This window comes from Heterodontus francisci, chromosome 42 (genome assembly GCF_036365525.1).
Source record: "Heterodontus francisci isolate sHetFra1 chromosome 42, sHetFra1.hap1, whole genome shotgun sequence".
Classification (NCBI taxonomy): Eukaryota; Metazoa; Chordata; class Chondrichthyes; order Heterodontiformes; family Heterodontidae; genus Heterodontus; species Heterodontus francisci.
The window spans coordinates 21,843,508-21,864,002 of NC_090412.1; the positions used below are offsets into that span (position 1 = coordinate 21,843,508).

At 44.7% G+C, this 20,495-nt stretch overlaps 1 protein-coding gene across 1 annotated transcript in view; it reads right to left on the reverse strand.

Moving 5' to 3' along the window:
* Positions 1 to 11,176: 11,176 nt before the first annotated feature.
* Positions 11,177 to 20,495, reverse strand: part of LOC137355349 (L-threonine ammonia-lyase) — a 40,980-nt gene continuing 31,661 nt past the window's right edge. The window contains exon 11 of the mRNA XM_068020343.1: positions 11,177 to 11,320. Within this exon, the coding sequence (XP_067876444.1) occupies positions 11,222 to 11,320 (99 nt within the window). The 3' untranslated portion in view covers positions 11,177 to 11,221. The remainder of the gene's footprint in view (positions 11,321 to 20,495) is intronic.

A 20,495-nucleotide genomic window follows, 5' to 3' on the forward strand; every position in this document is an offset into this window, starting at 1 on the left:
ATTACCGAAAATCTATCCTTATAATGTGATCACATCCTGTTCCAAAAATGCAGCTGGTTTCTAACAAGTTTTTTTTTATTGCATTTCTGAGGTTATTTTTAGTGGAGATGTGGTGGTACTGTGGGTTAGACATTGTTCTTTGATCACTGGGACCTGAGTTCAAATCATAATGCTGCTATGAAAGTTTCCTCTGTCACTTCAAGTGCTCAGGAAGTGGGAAGAGTCATAATTATGATCTGAATGGAAATCGACACAGTGCTGGGGAAGAGCAGAGAGATTTGGGGTACCGGTTCATAGGGCGGCGCAGTGGTTAGCACCGCAGCCTCACAGCTCCAGCGACCCGGGTTCGATTCTGGGTACTGCCTGTGCAGAGTTTGCACGTTCTCCCTGTGACCGCGTGGGTTTCCTCCGGGTGCTCCGGTTTCCTCCCACAGCCAAAGACTTGCAGGTTGATAGGTAAATTGGCCATTATAAATTGCCCCTAGTATAGGTAGGTGGTAGGAGAATTGTGGGGATGTGGTAGGGAATATGGGATTAATGTAGGATTAGTATAAATGGGTGGTTGATGGTCGGCACAGACTCGGTGGGCTGAAGGGCCTGTTTCAGTGCTGTATCTCTCTATGACTCTATATTAAGGTAGCACCACAGGTTGATTAAAGGATGTAAAAAAAAAAGCTAATGAATTTCTAGGTTTTATCATGAGGTATAGAATATAAAAGCTAAGAAGTAAAGAGAAGTTTATATAAAACCTTAAGAATTACATAGAAACAGGCATTCAGCCCATCTCGTCTATGCTGGTGTTTATGCTCCACTTGAGCCTTGCCCCACCCCATGTCATCTAACCCCATCAGCATATCCTTCTGTTCCTTTCTCCCTCATGTACTTATCTAGCTCCCCCTTAAATGCATCTTTGCTATTCGCCTTAACGACTCCATGTGGTAGTGAGTTCCACATTCTCACCATTCTCTTAGTAAAGAAGTTTCTCCTGAATTCCCTATTGCATTTATTGGTGACTATCTTCACTAAATTTAATACTGACAAGTGTGAGGTGATGCATTTTGGCAGAAGGAATAGGAAGAGGCAACATATACTTAATGGCACAGTTCTAAAGAGTGTGCAGGAACAGAGGGATCTGGGGATGCATTGATCTTTGAAGGTGGCAGGACATATTGAGAGAGTTAATAAAGCATATGGTGTCTTGGGCTTCATAAATAGAGGCATTGAGTACAAAATCAGGGAAGTTATGCTGAACCTTTATAAAGCTCTGGTTAGGCCCCAGCTGGAGTATTGCATCCAGTTCTGGTCACCACACTTCAGGAAGATGTGAGGATCCTTGAGAGGGTGCAGAGGAGATTTACCAGAATGGTTCCAGGGATGGAGGACTTTAGCTTCAAGGTTAGGTTGGAAAGCTGGGTTTGTTCTCCTTAGAACAAAGGAGATTTAATAGAAGTGTATAAGATTATGACAGGCTTAGATAAGTTAGAAAAGGAAAAACTGTTCCCATTAACAAATGGTACAATGACTAGGAGACACAGATTGAAAGTTTTAGGCAAAGGATGCAGGGGAAATAGGAGGAAGCACTTCTTTTACGCAGCGGGTGGTAATAACCTGGAACTTGCTGCCCACAAGGGTGGCGGAAGCGGAGACGGTCAATGACTTCAAGAAAAAGTTGGATGGCCACTTGAGAGAAAGAGACTAGTAGGGCTATAGGGATCGAGCAGGGGAGTGGGATAACTCCATGGATAGCTGGTATGGACCCGATGGGCCAAATGGCCTCCTTCTGTGCCGCAAATGGCTCTAAAGACCCTAGTTTTGGACTTCCCAACAAGGGGAAACATCCTCTCAAACCCTTTCATAATCGTAAAGACCTCTATTAGGTCACCCCTCAGCCTTTTATTTTCTAGAGAAAAGATTCCCAGCCTTTCCTGATAGTTAAAGCTCTCAGTTCTGGTATCGTTGTTGTGAATCCTTAATGCACCGTCTCCAGTGTCTCTATATCCTTTTTATAATATGGAGAACTGTGCACAGTACTCTAAGCATGTTTTACTTCTCTTCCAATATGGAAGATCTACTGTATTGTATTAAATCATTGTCTTTTGCTCAAATTATAATTGTGTGCTTTTCTGTGCTAATGTCCTATCTTTGCATTTCCACAAATTGCTGATATTGCCATATCAATGAAAAATACACCAGATTAAAGTGAAGCATGGTGACAACTGACATCTGACCAAAGATCAGCTAAATGCACACAAGGGAATTTTGTTCAGAGTGGACAACAACATTGTGTTGGTGCATTGCGATCCATGAGACCGTCTCATTCACTGGGAGATTAGCACAGCATCTGAGCCCAATCCTGCTCTCTCCTGATCCCCACACAACGGCACTTCGAGTAGGGGAATACTGCACAGATGTCTGGACAGGGAACCCTAACTGATTTTCCACATCCCCAAGCACGGAGCAGAGGTCAATTATACATTCCCACTGCCACTCCAGCCAGCTCACAACAGACTGGGTAATACACCAGGGATTTCTGCTCTGCTTAGCTGAACTAGTCAATGTATTAACCAGCTGAGAGACTGAGGGAGATATAATACACCTTTTCTGGGTACTTTTACTTTATTGATGAATCAATGTTTATGGTGCTGCCAGAATCTTTTGTTAGTAGAGGTTTTGATAACATGAATAGGGAAAGACTTTTTCCACTGGTTGGAGAGTTGATTTATGAGACTCCTTGCTGGAGTGCATAGTACAGGACATCAAAAGACAGGAGAGGATGAGGTATAGCAAGAAATAGTGATTATATAATGTCTGCAGCTTAGGGACTGTCTGTGTGTTTGTGTTGTGTTGGTGTGACAATTAAGGACTGTTTAGACTTCCAAGATGGGGTGGAGTGAAGATTAGTGACTGGATTTTCGGGATGTATTGGTGTGAAGATTAGGGATTGTCTGGGTTTTCGGGATGTATTGGTGTGAAGATGAGTGATTGTCTGGGTTTTTGGGATGTGTTGGTGTGAAGATTAGAGACTGGATTTTTGGGATGTATTGGTGTGAAGATTAGGGATTGTCTGGGTTTTTGGGATGCATTGGTGTGAAGATTAGGGAACATCTGGGTTTTTGGGATGTATTGGTGTGAAGATGAGGGATTGTCTGGGTTTTTGGGATGTATTGGTGTGAAGATTAGGGAACGTCTGGGTTTTTGGGATGCATTGGTGTGAAGATTAGGGACTGTCTGGATTTTCGGGATGTGTTGCTAAGTCAGCCTGTCCTTTGATAATGGGATTTAACCTGATTTGAACCCTCCTTTGGTTCCGGACCTGGCTTCTTGCACTGACACGAAGACTCTTTATCCCTGGTCAGACTGTGTCGAAGTTTGGGTCACCTTGTAGATGATTGAATTTGGTGTTATCTTCATTGCACTTATCACTGGTGGGGTTCCTCTGAATTGCTAGCATTTCTTTGAGCATTATGTGAGACTTTTCTTTAATCTTTTGTTCAGAAGCCAATAGTCCCATTCTTTTCTTTCTGCTCCTGATTAATACTGGGGTACATTCCCACATGCACTTTCTAATACCTTAGCCAAATGGGAATTATTCTTGGGTGAGCCTACACTGTAGGGTCTAGATTTAGCAATCAGTGTTATTTTAATGCTAATGGGGCTATAAATTAAAAAAACAACTATCAGAAAATCTAGGCTTCGGTGTAAGCAAGCTACTCAACTCAAGAGAGAATCACAGTCAAATCTGATCCATTTCTCGTTCAAGGTCCAAAGCCTCGTGCTTTATCAAGGCATTGATGGGGGCAGCGCCACTTCCGAAACCAGATAACATGGGTCAAACCAGTTAACATCCTCTTTAATTGAATTTTTATATACAAAAGATTGAATCTCTGAATGCTTCTGCCTTGGGTTTTGTCAGCTCTCCATTTTTTGATTTTTTTCTCTTCAACTTCACCCCAGGGGTGTTGGGGCAATTGATAGGTGGGACGATCGTTCCACGGGAAGATGCTGTGTAAAGCTTTGCTACTGGTTTTCTGCAGAGATATGGGAATCCTGAAGGTCAGCTCGCGACAGAAGCTCTGTTGCCAAGCAGATGGGGAGATGTTTGGTTTAAGCACTAGCTCTTGTGGTGCCGTTACAGTCACGATCTGAAAAAGAGGAATCACGAGCGGCACAGTGGCGCAGTGGTTAGCACCGCAGCCTCACAGCTCCAGCGACCCGGGTTCAATTCCGGGTACTGCCTGTGCGGAGTTTGCAAGTTCTCCCTGTGTCTGCGTGGGTTTCCTCCGGGTGCTCCGGTTTCCTCCCACATGCCAAAGACTTGCAGGTTGATAGGTAAATTGGCCATTAGAAATTGCCCCTAGTATAGGTAGGTGGTAGGGAAAATATAGGGACAGGTGGGGATGTGGTAGGAATATGGGATTAGTGTAGGATTAGTATAAATGGGTGGTTGATGGTCGGCACAGACTCGGTGGGCCGAAGGGCCTGTTTCAGTGCTGTATCTCTAAACTAAAAAAACTAAACCCACATCTCCTGACATGGAGAGGGTTGATTCTGGTTGGATCAGGGTTGTAGGTAATGCTCAACCTGCAAAATCGTTTTGGACAGTGCTGAGTCCAGGATCAATAGATTTCTTTTTCTGCAAACTGCAAAACAGAGCTCAAAACTTCAATCACTGTCATTTTTTTACCAAATGTTTACAAAAGAGAAGGATACTGGGGAGGAGGTAAATGCTAAATTGGGTTATAGGTGAGATGAGAGATATAATAAATGAAAGTATTCGGGAAGTTAGTTAGGCTTAAGGATGACTACGTATCTGGACATGTAGGGATCAACCCAAGGATCCCAAGGGATTTAGAAATAAGAGTGGACGTCTGCCGGGAAACTGGACAAGTAACTGGCCAATGTAACAGCCATTTTCAAAATGAGAGACAGAGCTCATCTGGGTAATCAGAGGCCAATTAGTTTATCAGTGGTAGGAAAATGTTGGAATCTTTAAAGATGAAATGACAACTTTTGCTTCATCCAGATACTTAATCGGTAGTAGCCAATGCGGATTTCAGAGAGGGAGATAATTCTTGCCCAGCCTGGATGATGTGGTGTACAGGGACTTTCAGAAAGCCTTTGACAAGTTCCCACACAGGAGGTCATTGCAATCTTAAGGGTGGATCCCCAAATTGATTAGGTGTGGGTACTAGTGCCCCATTGTGTTCTGTTATGGGACCTCTTTTGTTTACTGTGGGCATCGCGGGTATTTTACCCTTGGCAGCCGCATGGCAGAAGCCTCAAAATCCCCGACTGGTGAAACCAGGTGGCCTTTTTGCAGGCTGTTTGGGGGCCCTCCTGATCGGGCACAATGTACCCCACGGAGCACTGCCCCCAAAGCCCCAACCCCCAACTGCCCCCGATGCACAACACTTCCCCCGCCCCCCCTAACCGACCACCCACTTGCCTCGCTGGGGCCCGACCGATTATCCCCAACGAAGCCCTAAAAACTTACCTGTCTTCCAGGGCCCTCGTCCCTCTTGCTCCTTTCCCTGGGTGCAGTCCCAGCAGTGGCCACCGCTGGCGCAGCTGGGACTAAGAGCTGACAGCCCGCTGATTGGGCGGCAGCTCCATTAGGCTTAGAGAGCGAAAAATCTCAGTCTGGTTCCCCAGGCCTAGCGGAGGCGGGCTTGCCACCAACTTTCCGGCCGGTGGACGGGGCCTCCCGCACGACGAAAAATTCTGGCCAAAACTATCTCACACAGGATGGCCACAGCCTACCAAGGAGAGATCCAGACCTCTAGTCTGGTCCACAGATGAATCCAGGTCCCAAGACACAAGAGGCCATCACTGATTTGCATTTAGTGCGGACATTTATTATCTAATACAACATCAGTTGGAATTACACAGACGAATGTATAGGTCATAGTTGCCTGTACATGAGGAAAGATAATCCATTAGAATAAAAACCATCTCTCTTCATTCACACAACTGACTTCTAATAGACGGTACTTTAGAACAGAGGCGTTCAATATATGGGCCGAGGGCCATGTGCAGCTCCTGAAACCTGATCCAGCTCTCAAAGCCCAGGCAACGCACTCCTGTGTGCGCTTATATTTTTTTTTGTTGCATTTTGTACATTTGGAGATCTGGAATGGCAGTTCCTAGTGCTGTTTGCCTCGTTGGTGGAAAATCCTACTTCAGAGCACCAAGCTTTGTTGGTATCAGGAGCTTGTGATATTTTTACAAATGAAAATGAAAGATTTAAACTTTATATGTGGCCCATAAAGACAAATCTGAGGACTGCCTCACTCCAGAATATTGCGCTGTGTTTAAGGGAATTCATTTCCTCTCACCCGAGAGGACAGGGTCTTGCCTCCACTCACTGACCACCCAACACCTACCTGCATGGGTCACTGGATAGAAATCACAATTAAAAGTCTTTGCTGAGTTTCCTCTCTCTATGCCGGGGAACTCAGGCTAACTGCACTGGCCCTGTTCAGCAATTACCCAACTCAGCAGAGATCCAGATTGAAGCCTTCCTATTCTGTGTGACTCCGTGCCATGGCGGGCTGTACACTGAGGCACCAAGGAGCCTAATTTGTTAAGGATATGCAGTCAGGGCCTGTCTAACAGGGTCATCAGTGGTAACACTACTGGAGCTTTGCAAATGATTACCTTTGGACTAAAACATAAAACAATCATCAGTCCCTCCTCCAAGATGGCCAAATTAGAAGGGGCCCTCAGTCTAGAACATTCTAGAATATGATGATTGCCTCCTGGTCTTCCCAATACTACAAAACTTTTATACAGGTTGCTTTATTAGTTCAAAAATTGTTATTAACAAGTTGGAAAAATATAGCTCTGTATTTTATCAATGTAGAAATTGGTGACAATCTTACGCCATCTATTTAAACAAAAACAAAAAATTCGCAATTCCACTAAAAATGAACTTCCACAACTACAATTATAAACTGGCTCACATGTTCCAATTATAAAGTTAGAATGTCAGGCTCCTTTGTTGCAATTTGATAAGATAGCAGGTCCTTGTCTATCACTGGATTACTGGTTGGTGTTAGGATTGCCTGAATCTTGGGCATTAAATAAAATGGGTGTTGTTTAATTTTCTTCTGCTTATTCGTTACAAAAATATTGGAGATGGGTGGGAGGGGGTGAAGGCAGTTTGACTGATGGTCAGGAATCATTCAATTTGACAACAAAGAGTTTGTTTGGTTTCCAGCTAACATGGGAGCAGGACTGCACTATGAGGATGGATATGTCACATGACCAACGGCAGGCGTGTGCGGGCAGCACAGTTGGAGATGGGTGCTCCAGGAATAATATCCCATTATATTTTCGACCACATTGGTGCACAGTTACCTATTACAGTGAGACATAAACCATTTATTTCATTGCTGTTTTCTTGCTACTTTGAAGGCTTGAAGAGAGAGTCTCACCAATGAGTAACCTACAGTTAATGAAAGTGCTTTCCAAGACCTTCCAACTCGCCCTCATTTTTAAACAATTACCCTTGTCTTTTAATACCTGAGAACTTACGTTATTGCTCAGTTTGCTGGCTTATTTTGCATGAAACAGATCAAAAGAAGGATTTGTGACAACCCAAAACTTCTGGAGGCCAAAGGCAGCCCCTGGATCCCCAGCCAATTTGGCTCCACATTCTGCAATTGGCGGAGGGTTCATACGTATTAAAATTTCCTCTGTTTGCAAAGTCTGTTTCTAATTTTATTTTTCCATGAATCTGTTGGATAGTCTTTCTTTAAACAGGAAATGCTAGTGGCGTCATCAGCTTTTCTAGTTGCTAATAATACTGGATTAAGGGGCTAATGCAACCACTGTTGCAAACAACTCGGGCTTGAAACTTAATGCAAAGGACCTGAGAATCTACCTGGCTGGAGTTTTATGGTGACAGACTACACAGGAGAAAGAAAAACAGAAAGTGCTGGAAACACTCAGCAGGTCAGGCAGTCTCTGTAAAGAAAGGAAGAATAGCAACGTTTCAGGAATAACCTTTCATCAGCACCCCCTCAGCATGTCTTAGTTGTGGCTCATTGGTACCACATTCACCTCTGAAGCAAAAGGTTATGGGTTCACGTCCCACTCCAGAAACTTAATCTAAGCTGACGTTGCAGACTAGTATTGCGAGAGTGTGGCACTATTGACATTTTTCAGATGAGATGTTTAACCGAGGCCCTAACTGCCCTCTCAGGTGGAGGTAAAAGAGCCCATGGGACTATGTGGAGAAGAGCAGGGAAGTTCTACCCAGTGTTCCTCAAACAGCATTATTAAAGCCGGTTTTCTGGACATTGTCTCATTGCTGTTTCTGGGACCTTGACTGTTGCATTTCCTGCATTACAGTATGGACTACACTTCAAGAGTATTTCATTGCCTGTGAAGTGCTCTCAGATGTCCTGAGGTTGTGAAAGACCCTGTAGAAATGAAAGTTTGTTCTTTCTTGCAAACAATTGTATGAGAAACCTTACTAGACTCTCTTTTGTTGCAGAAGCTGCTTGACCTGGTCAGAGTTTCCAGCAATTTTTGGGGCGGCACAGTGGCGCAGTGGTTAGCACCGCAGCCTCACAGCTCCAGCGACCCGGGTTTAGTTCTGGGTACTGCCTGTGCGGAGTTTGCAAGTTCTCCCTGTGACCGCGTGGGTTTTCGCCGGGTGCTCTGGTTTCCTCCCACAGCCAAAGACTTGCAGGTTGATAGGTAAATTGGCCATTATAAATTGCCCCTAGTATAGGTAGGTGGTAGGGGAATTGAGGGAAGGTGGGGATGTGGTAGGAATATGGGATTAATGTAGGATTAGTATAAATGGGTGGTTGATGGTCGGCACAGACTCGGTGGGCCGAAGGGCCTGTTTTAGTGCTGTATCCTCTAAATAAATAAATAAATTTTCCAGCTCACATTTCCAGCTTTGCAATATTTTGAGGGGTTTTATTTGCCCAGAAGATAGATCCTGTTTAACATGAAAATCCCACCACAAGTGAAAGACTTTGCCTGATCCATCATAAAACCTCCTCCCATGTGTAACAAAATCATAAACCCTGCGTTTAGAAATTTGTTGATTCTGTTACATGTTATTGTGCCACGGGATTCCTTCTCGCTGCCCCTCCTCCATGTGGAAATGATCAGTGGAAAGTGATCAGGGGTTATTGTAACATTGGGCGATGGTGTAAAACAGGCAAATTAGCCACACATTATATATCCATTGACTTCAATGGATAGGAAATTCAAGTGTGATGTAAGTTGGGCATCTAATTCACATCTTTTGCACCATTGACCCTGGCGGCCTTTTGTCTTGTGAGATGATGGTTCATGTCTTGGTGGTCAGCTCTGTGTTAAACACCACTCTGGCATGGCAGTCTCTGCCGCACTTGCTGTGGGCCGAGAAGGTGCAGGATTTGTCGGCCTCTGTTTTCTCTGGGTCCTCTTAGCCAGCTGAGCGTTCCACTTCTCCTCTCCTTTTCCAATGCTCCTCCGAACAGTCAGCCTCCAGAAGTCCCATCCGTTGGCAACTGTCTCCCACTTGCCTGTGCTGATGTTCACCATCTTCATATCTCGCTTGCAGGTGTCCATGGAGCAGAGGTGCGGACATCCAGTGAGTCGTGACTCAGTGGCCAGTTCACAGTACACAATGTCTTTTGGTACACGACCATCATCCTTCCGATGAACATGGCCGAGCCATCGCAGACATTGTTGGATTAGTAGTGAGTGTATGCTGATGAATTAGCATGCTCCAGGACCTCTGATTTGGTGACCTTGTACTGCCAAGAAAGCCCGAGGACATGTCTGGGACAGCGAAGGTGGAAACTGTTAAGCCTTTTCTCCTGCCAGGCATATGTTGTCCAGGTCTCACTACTGTAGAGGTGTGCACTGAGGACGCCGAAATGGTAGACTTGCAGTTTGGTGGTCTCCGTCTGGTTGCTGTTGTTCAACACACTCTTACTCAGCTTGGACATAACAACTGCAACTTTTGCAATGTGTGTGTTGATTGCTGGTGATTGTGGAGACTAGATATGTGAAACTATCAACAACCTCCAGCATCACATTATCAGAGCTGATTGATGGTGGTATAGCAAAGTCCTGGACTGTAACATTAGCCTTCCTGTTGCTGATGGTCAAACCAACCTCTTTACAGGCGCATGTGAGTCTGTCTGGCAAGGGACAGGGAACCACAAGATAGAAGGGTGCTATTAATGGTGGAACCAGCATCCAAATACTAATGGGCAGGACTGTCTGGTGGATCTGCCTGCAGGGGAAAGACTTCCAGCTGAAAACATGTTCTTGCAGATGTGCTGACCGAAAAAGCGTTTGCTCATTTCAAGATAACGCTGCACTGCCAACTCATCGTGCTCTGACCTCCTGCTATGCTCTCGATCTACAGACACAGCAGCAGTCCCGTATGCCCTGGTAAAATGCCATCGTCTGTGGAAAATGCTGATTAATTACTGCTTTACTGGTCTTATTTAGTTTCTGGGCAGTTTGCCATCCAGGCAGGGAGTCCACCCCGGGAAAAGTGGCCGGTGGCAAGAAAATGTCAGGGAGCCGGCCTGATGTACTTTTTTAAAATTTCCCCATTTCCTCCCCACTGCCTCCTAAAGACTGGGAAAACTCCCCCACCCGCCCCCAGACATCATTCTTGTAAACCTACACTACACTCCCTCCAAGGCCAATATATCCTTCCTAAAGTGTGGTGCCCAGAACAGGTTTTTGTCCCCAGTACTGTGATACATATTTCCAGTGTGTGATATGTTCCCATGGTGTGATTCTTGTGCCCAATATTCTGATATGCGCTCCAGTTATGGTCCCAAAAACAGAAATGAGAAATGGGATCATTATTAGCCAGGACACAGGGGAGAACTTCCTCGCTCTTCCAAATTGTGACATTTGAATTTTTACATCCACCTGAGAGGGCAGACTGTTTAATGTCTCATAACAGAAGATGGTCCCTCTGATAGTGCAGCACTCCCTCAGTAATGCACTGGAGTGTTAGCCTGAATTTTATGTTCAAATCTGGTGTGGGCCTTGACACCTAATGGAAGTGAAGCCTGGTATGATTGGCTTGATGGCTTTGCCTTGATCAACTCACCACAGGTGACTGGCCGCCTGAGAGCTACCTAAACTACGTGAAAAATGTAATGTGTGCTTCATGTTGTTCTTTCCCCACTGTGCTCCTCCAGTGAAACCCACTTTCCTTTATCAGCTCCAGTCTTCAGACTTCTTACTGTTCCAGCCAGGTCAATGTGGGATAACGCTCACTCAGGGTCCTCTGCAACTGGAGTGCTTGTGCTCTATCTCGGACCTCGATAACACAGGTGACCTGCAAAAAACACAATCAACATGGGCCGTGACCTCATTCTGCAACAACAAATTGCATTCATATAGCATCCCGGAAAACATCCCAAGTCACTTCGCAGGAGCTTAATTGGACATAAAATTTAAATAAAATTTAACGTTGAGAAATAAAAGCAGAAAATGCTGAAAATACTCAGAAGGTCGGGCAGCATCTGTAGAGAGAGAAACAAAGTTAACGATTCAAGTCAATGACCTTTCATCAGAACTGGAAAAAGCTGTAACAGGTTTTAAGTGAGCGCAGAGGCAGGGAAAGGGAGAGGGGAGGGTGGAAGGCAGGAGGTCAGAGTGGGAGTGGGGCAGAGAATTGGAAGGACAGGCGACTGGAAGCTCAGGCTCACACTTGCGGACTGAACAGAGGTGTTCTGCAAAGCGGTCACCCAGTCTGCGTTTGGCCTCCCCAATGTAGAGGAGACTGCACTGTGAGCAGAGAGTACAGTATACTAAACTGAAAGAAGTACAAATAAAGGAGATATTAGGACAAATGTCACCAAAAGATTGGTCAAAGAGGTTGGTTTTAAGGAATGTCTTAAAAGAAGACAGAGAGGTGGAGAGATTTAGGGAGAGAATTTCATAGCTTAGGGTCTAGCGGGCTGAAGGCAATCATGGGGTGGAGGAAGTGGAAGAGACCACTTGAACCCCGCTTCCATTTCGTTCCCTTCCCATCCTAAAGGTGCTCACTCATACTGTGATATGGTTCCACTTACTCTCACTCACATGGCCATTCTTCATGTAAGAGTCAGGAGCAGCAGGCTATCCAACTGCGAGAAGCATCATAGCCAAGACGTGTCCTACCTTCACATACGCACAGCTCCTGGACAAGCATCATAAGGTGGGGTCACTGAGGTTACTTGTAGGGTCTCTTCTCACGGTTCAGGGTTCTTTCCCAGGCTGAAGTGTGGATTAGCAGGCAGATGATTGGTGGTCGCAATGAGGGAGGATGTTCTCCCAAGCAAGGGGCAATCTGTTAGTCACCCTGATCATTTGGAAAGACGCTACGCACTCTTGTCTTGGCAACCTGTTGTAATTTCTGTGAGACAGGCTTTTAAAGAATCAGAACAGAGACGCCAAGAGACAGTCAAGCAGAAGTGGGCAGCGACTCGCTGGTCTGCGAGGTAGGACAGGATACAGAGAGATCATGCTTTTAAGCTGGGTTAGACAGCTGACTGGAGTAGGCTTGTGGTCGTGTGTTCTTTATTTTTGTAGCAGTGCACAGACAGAAGTTATACTGATTGTGCTGTGTGCCTCTCATCTTACTGAGTGTTGCGTACGTTTTTTTGAATGTGGAATAAAGCAAGGAAGAACTTTATATAGTGCCTTTCCGAACCTCAGAGACATCCCAAAGCACTTTATGAACAATTAAGCACTTTTGAAGCTGTAATGCAGGAAAATGCGGCAGCCAATTTGCGCACAGCAAGCTCCCACTAACAGCATTGAGATAAATGACTAGTTATCTGTTTTCAGTGATGTTGGTTGATTTGATTTTTTGATTTGATTTCAAGCAACAAAAAAAAAAATCCAAATATCAGCTTGCCCAGTTCGAAAAGATTCATTGTGCTAAAAGCACCGTGTCAGTCAAAAACGACAGTGAGATGGGCAGTTTGTGTCACTATAACAGGAGTTCAGAGGGTTTTGAATGGTAACTCTTTCAGCGTCACAGTCCATCAACTTTACACAGAGTTCCTGCAAACCCAACTGCGGCACAGTGGTGCAGTGGTTAGCACCGCAGCCTCACAGCTCCGGCGACCCAGGTTCAATTCTGGATACTGCCTGTGTGGAGTTTGCAAGTTCTCCCTGTGTCTCCGTGGGTTTCCTCCGGGTGCTTCGGTTTCCTCCCACAGCCAAAAGACTTGCAGGTTGATAGGTAAATTGGCCATTATAAATTGTCCCTTATATAGGTAGGTGGTAGGGGAATGTAAGAACAGGTGGGGATGTGGTAGGAATATGGGATTAGTGTAGGATTAGTATAAATGGGTGGTTAATGGTCGGCACAGACTCGGTGGGCCGAAGGGCCTGTTTCAGTGCTGTATCTCTAAATCTAAATCTAAAAAGAAAGTAGAGCATCCATCTAACTAAATTTAATGTTCACCTAACTTCAGTACTCTTAGGAGATTCTGCTGTCTGTGCTTTACAGCCCCACGTTGTGTGTATTGGAATTAAACCAAATCTATTTTCCGGTTCATTAATTTAATCAAAGGGCCGGGCATTGCACCCCAGAGGTCATAATTTTACGGAAATAAACACAAGGGCGTAAGCTGCATAACAATACTGTGCATGCTTACAGTCAGTTTCGGTCGGGACAGAAACCGAGACCCAACTTTTAAAATACAACTCCATAACTCATCACTGCACAGTTTTTAAAAAACATTTTTGTATTCCCCATTTTAAAGCGATCTTCCGCTTCAGAAGTCTCCAACGCCAAGAAAGTGTTTGGGATTGTAAGTTACCCACTGGGACTTGATGACTTGACATGCTTCAATTTAAGATGTTACCTTCTTCCCTTTGAGCTGGCCAAGGTAAAGGAACATAGCACTCAGAAGAATCTCAGACATTGCATGGTCTGTGACATATGGCTTTGGTGCCATGTAGAAACTGCTGAAAAGCATCATTCAAGGATGGGATAGAAACGAGGAATGACATTGGGAGAAGGTAGATGATACCATTACAAGAACAAAACAACAATTTGCATTTAAATAGCACCTTTAATACAGTAAAAATGTCCCCAAGGTGCTTCACAGGAGCATTATCAAACAAAATTTGACGCCGAGACACATAAGGAGATATTAGAACAGGTCAAGGAGCTTGGTTTTAAGGAGCATCTGAAAGGAAGGGAGAGGGAAGTAGAGAGTTGGAGAGGTTTTAGGGAGGACCTTAGGGCTCAGGCAGTTGAAGGCATGGCTGCCAATGGTGAAGCAATGAAAATCGGGGATGTACAAGAGGCCAGAATTGGAGGAATACAGAGATCTCTGAAGGTTATAGGGCTCGAGAAGGTTACAGGGACAGGAAGGGACGAGGCCATGGAGCAGCGATGATGATAAGTGCTGGAGTGTCCTTCTTCCCTCCCGGTGATCAAGAAGACCAACTGTCTTGGTTTGGGTATCCGTTCTGCTCAATATCTAAGCAACCATTGTTTGTGTGGCACAGAGCCTGCTGGCTTGCAATTCGACTGTGGACATCCTCACAGTGAAGTAACTTTTTTTGTTCCGCATAAATATTAAGAGATATCGAGCAGAGGTGGGTATGTGGAGTTGAGGTCAGTTATGACGTAAATGAATGGCTGAACAGACTAGAGGGGTTGTTCCTATGTTTGGAAGTCAGATACAGGTGTCATCCAAACTCCACTGACGTGCACTTCCAGCAGGGGCGCTGTGTTGGGAGCGGAAACCTTTCCTGATTTATCCTTCCTATCCCAGAGGTAATACAGTCTACGGCCGTACCTGCACTACTGCCACACTACCTGACCTCAGCTAACTCAGCATAGACTCGGGATCTGAAGTCCAGGCTTAGCATTAACTATAAACACTCTGGCTGCAAGTTCACAGGAAAATGGAACCTGCTGCATCAGATATGGGGGTTGTTTTGAAAACCACCAAGAAGACTCATAGAATACATAATTGGATATACATGGATAGTAATATTATGAATAATATTAGTCCATTGGCTGTCTGAACACAGACTGAATAATGTGATGCAGAAACTTGAATTGCAAAGCTTATCTCCTGTCCATGGATCAAGCAGTATCTTATAGAGGCACCTTGCCAAGAAAGTATCCAACTCTATTGTACATGTACTCATAATATCTTGGGAGTGTTACGTAACTAATTTACTGTATGCTACAGTGAGAGATGGGAGGATCAGAATAAGCTGCTCAGAGATGTTGGCACATCAAAGCTTAAGCCATTAAATTGGCCTTGACATGAAGGTCTGGAATTCTCAAGATGTCTACGCATGCTTGCCTTCAGTATATTAAGAATATTGGATCACGAGGAGGCCATTCAGGCCCTCAAGCCTGTTCCACCAGTCAATTAGATTATGGCTGATCTGTATCTTAACTGTCGACCCATTTTCATTCCATTTCCCTTAATAGCTTTACCTAAAACAAAAAATCTATCAATCTCAGTTTGAATTTTTCAATTGACTGCCAGCCTCAACAGCTTTTTTTTGGGGGGGGGGGGGGTGGGGAAAGAGAGTTCCAGATTTGCCCTAAATTGTGTGTGAAAGAAATGCTTTCTGACATTTCCCCTGAATGGCCTCACTCTAATTTTAAGGTTATGCCCCCCTGTTCTGGGCTCTCCCACCAGAGGAAATAGTTTCTCTCTATCTACCCTATCAAATCCTTAACGTAGAATATGTAGCACAGAAACAGGCCAATTGGGCCAACCAGTCCATGCCGTCAATTACAATCCGCTCAAACCTACTCCCATCCTTCCTCATCTAACTATCAGTATATCCTTCTATTCCTTTCTTCCTCATATGCTTATCTTCTTTCTTTCTTTCTTTCTTTTGGGCCTCCTAAGGCATCTATACTATTCGCCTCAATTACTCCCTGTGGTAGCAAATTCCATATTCACACCTTTCTCTTTTTGACTGATTGAATTAAACCATTGAATCTTTTTTGCCAGAGAAATAGAGAACAGATAAAACACCTACACGTGTTGAAATCTGATGGGATGTGTATTTACTTGGTGCCACTACCAAACATAGCTTTCGAAACACCCAATCCCCAGTTTACACAGTAATCAATGCAGTGGCAGAAATAGTCCAGGGAAACATGTTGCGAATAGTTTTTTAACTCATTTTTTTGCATCTTACATTTCAGATCTTTAATTACCACTGGACACTTGTTTAATGTTAATAATCAAGAGTACTTTAATCATTTTAAACGCATCAATTAGATCCCCCTTAATCTTCCATATGCAAGGAAATTCAAGCCGATTCTATGCAACCTGCCCTGATAATTTAAACCTTGTAAACCCTGAAATTACTCTGGTGCATCTGCACTGCACACCCTCCAAGGCCAATTTACCTTTCCTGAAGCACAGTGCCAAGAACTGAACCACTAGTCCAGGTGGAGCTTTATCTAACTGTAGAATAACTTCTACCAGCCCCCTTGATAGAAAGGCTAATATTCCATTTGCCTTTATAATTAATTTTTGGACCTGTCCACCAGCTTTTAATGATTTCTGTGCATGGACCCCCTCTGCTCCCCAACAATTCCTAGCTTCTCAACAGTTAGAAAATAATCTGACCCGTCTTTCAGAGGTCCAGAGGTCCAAACACTTCCAGTGCCCTTACTGCGATATTTATACAATTCAAAGTTCCTGCTATAGCGCACAGACCCAACAGTAATAAACATCACACAAGGTCGGCACAGTGGCTCAGTGGTTAGCACTGCAGCCTCACAGCTCCAGCGACCCGGGTTCAGTTCTGGGTACTGCCTGTGCAGAGTTTGCAAGTTCTCCCTGTGACCGCGTGGGTTTCCGTCGGGTGATCCAGTTTCCTCCCACAGCCAGACTTGCAGGTTGATAGGTAAATTGGCCATTGTAAATTGCCCCTAGTGTAGGTAGGTGGTGGGGATGTGATAGGGAATATGGGATTAGTGTAGGATTAGTATAAATGGGTGGTTGTTGGTCAGCACAGACTCGGTGGGCCGAAGGGCCTGTTTCAGTGCTGTATCTCTCTATGAAAAAAAAGGTCCCTGTTACAGCACACATTCTCACCAGTATTAGACATTATACAAGTTCACACCCACCTCAGCAGGAGTAACTCTAGGTTGAATGTACTGTATGTCTCTTGGTCACAGTTCAGGAAAGTAATATCACCTCTAAGAACCTGCAGGAAACTCAAAATGGTGGAAGCAAGGAATCAGAGCAGTGATTCACTTTTCTCAGGAAGATTTTATAAAATGGTGGCCAGCTGCAGGCGTAACTTTGGCACTGAACCTGCAGATCATTCCCACTCCAGATGCTAACAGCATAATCCCGTCTGTGGCTAATCACAATATGAGAACATGTCAGTGTTGTGTGTTGTTTCAGAGTGAGTGAGTGGCAGCCAAATTCTGGTCAGTGTGAGGGGAAACGCAAGCTGGCAACACTCCACATCCACCCTCTGGGTATTGCAAAACTGCAACAATCCATGGTTCAAAAACAGTAAAAATAGAACTGGTGAGAACGGCAAAGAGCAAAGGAACATTCATTGAATGCAAGGCGTCACAAGTGGATGGACTGTCATATGAGGCCTCTCTGGCGAATGTGTTTGCCTGCACCTCATGGGTTTTCAAACTGTGGTCCCCATGGGAATTTTACAGGATCCGCAAGGTCATTGGGTTCTGCTTGTCTGATGTTCAGCAAAACTCGTGCAAAGTTTACCCTTAGAGATTTTACTGACTTACTGGCAAGTTACCCACAATGAAAATGAGGGCGTTAGTGTATCAGTGTCACAGTGAATGTCTTAGTTTATAACTGGCCATGTCAGTAGCTCAGTGAGTGTGTTAGTCTGCAAATGATAGTCAGTTAAATAGTCCAGAACGTCGACCTAATCCATTAGCTCTGCATGCCCACATTGGTATGGGGAAAAATGGCTCCTCACAAATGCCACTTTACCCTGCCAGTGGTAAGGCCCCTCTTGTCATTATTTAATTGTTGCTCTGGTAGGACTGGAAACCACCATATGGACACCATCCATCCCTGTCCATAAGCTGTGATCTCATTGTCCAGGTGAAATGGAGATTTGATTCAAAGCAGCCTACAGTTGTACTAATAAGTTCTGAAGAAGGGTCGCTGGCCTGAAACGTTAACTCTGCTTCTCTCTCCACAGATGCTGCCAGACCTGCCGAGTGTTTCCAGCATTTCTTGTTTTTATTACAGATTTCAAGCATCCGCAGTATTTTGCTTTTAGTACAGTTGTACTAACTCTGCTCCCCCAGATGGTCGGAATACAATGACAGTTTTTATTGGAACTCCAATGTAGAACTATTCATAACATTAGTCAATGTGGTCTCTTTAGGGTTTGGCTGTAACTTCTTATTTTATTAAAGTTATGCCACTCCCAGCTGAGGCTGGGACCCAAACAACAAAGGTGCCAGAATTAGGGTAACTCCAAGCATCGCCTGCAGGTTCAGACCCCAAACATTAGCCGAGATTAACTTGTTTCAGAAGCTGTACATTTCCAGCTTTGTTCAAATTTCCCTGTTTGACAATTCATTCTCTTTTGATTGCTGGATTTTCGAACATTCTATGGCACAGAGATTTCAGAGTGCAGGAACTCCCAGCTTGTGCAGCAGGAAGGCCTGCTCCTAATATTTGATTTAAGCTCTAGGGAGAGATGGAAATGTTTGCTTTGGCTGTGGGCCTCAGGTCTCCTCATGTTTTATAGAATCAATGAGTCATCTGAGAGAAAGCAAATTTAGTGTCTAGTTACGGAGGGGCCAATTACACTATATCAGACTATATATGGATTCGGCAGGTAAGTAACTGGTGGATATGAAATCTTTTGAAGGAGCTAGGCCGAGCAGACCAGAATCTATCAAACCCAGACCTGTCTGGGAGATTTCCCCCTGAGACTCCATGGGATCGGTAGTGTTTGTTCATCTACCCTGGAATAGGCCCTTTCATTTCAGCTTACTTTTGCACTATTTCCTCTAAGCAACAGCAGTGCTTGTATGTCGAACAGTAAGTCAATTGATAATTAATGAGGCTCTCTCATAACTGTCTCAGTAGTCTTCCTGCAGTTAGGCTGCTCAAAATAGAAGCGTGACAGATTTAAAGGATCAACCTTGGAGAATTGCTTTTTAAAGTTTGAAATTATTTCATTCTGAATTTTGATCAGGAGAAGTTCCCCAGTCTATGATGAATGGGTTTAATTTTCTTTGGGGAACTTTTCACAGAATATGTACCAAAATAATTTCCATTCCTGTCCTCAGGCCCAACTATGCTACACAGTATTCCTAAACTAATAGGGCAGAGCACCATCACTGGCTGGGTACTAGACCTCTGGCCAGTCACAAGATGTTACGAGCTCACAGGACACCAGTCTGGTGTGTAGTGAGTCTTTGTTGAAACTGACTGTAATGGCTGCCTGCAGTCAGAGTACCTCATGGTAGAGGTCACATGACTATGGCTAACCAGGAGCCACATTTCTATACGAAACATCCCCCTTTTCATACAAAAAAATTGCATGCATTATCATTGACATTGTGAGTTCCCCACGTTACCCACTATTCACACAACTATTCTCATGCATTAGTAGTTTGTCATTCTTGTCAGTCTCTGCGCATGCATTGCACACATAGTCATTAAGTTGTGCTGGTCTCTTAATGGTGCGCGTGCGCGTTGTCGTCGGTTGCTCATCTGGTTGATTTTCCTTCTCCGGCGAGTGTCGTTCCCTTGTCACTTGTTGCCGCAGTAACTGTTGTTGCTCCATCTCTGTTGTTGGGGTGCTGTGGACTTCTGGGGCTGATGGTTGTTCTGTGGTCTGTGCAGTTGGTGAGTTCTCATCTTCCTGATTGGCCGCCTGCCGTGAAGGAACAGCTTCTCCAGTTGTGCGTGTGTGCCTGCAGTTGTGACGGTATCTCTGGTCCTTCAACTTCTACCGCATACGATCGAGGTGACAACTGCTCTGTAGAGGTCCCAAGTTGCCACTTGGGCTGACTCTTGTTGAGCATGTTAAAGGCTTGTACCCTGACTGACTCTCCAATGCTCAATTCTGGCAAAGGTTCGGCAGTTTTGTCAAAATGAAATTTGGCTTTCCGCCATTTCACCTTGATTTTGTCTGCCCGCTCTGCGGAATCCGAGTGCTCCTTCCCCACAACCTCCACCTCGGGCGCCTGAGCAGACAACTGCCAGAACTTCCTCTTCCTCGCCACCTGTATGACTCGCATCACCTTGCGACTGGCAAAGGCGTTCTCGTTCCAGCGCCGGCGTCCGCTCCTGTGGGCCATCTCCTGGGTTTTCTCTTTTTGCACGTTGAGGGTTACCAGTCCAAGCTTTAGACTTGCTTCTGCTGAGATGAGTGGTTTTTGCTTCCCCATCTATGATTTGGAAGTCCAGGTCTTTGTTCTTGTCATTGCATTGGGCTTTCAGAGTAACTGTCCTCTTGACACGAGTATGGTGCCATCCTATAGCCTCAACCTTACTGTCAAGGGC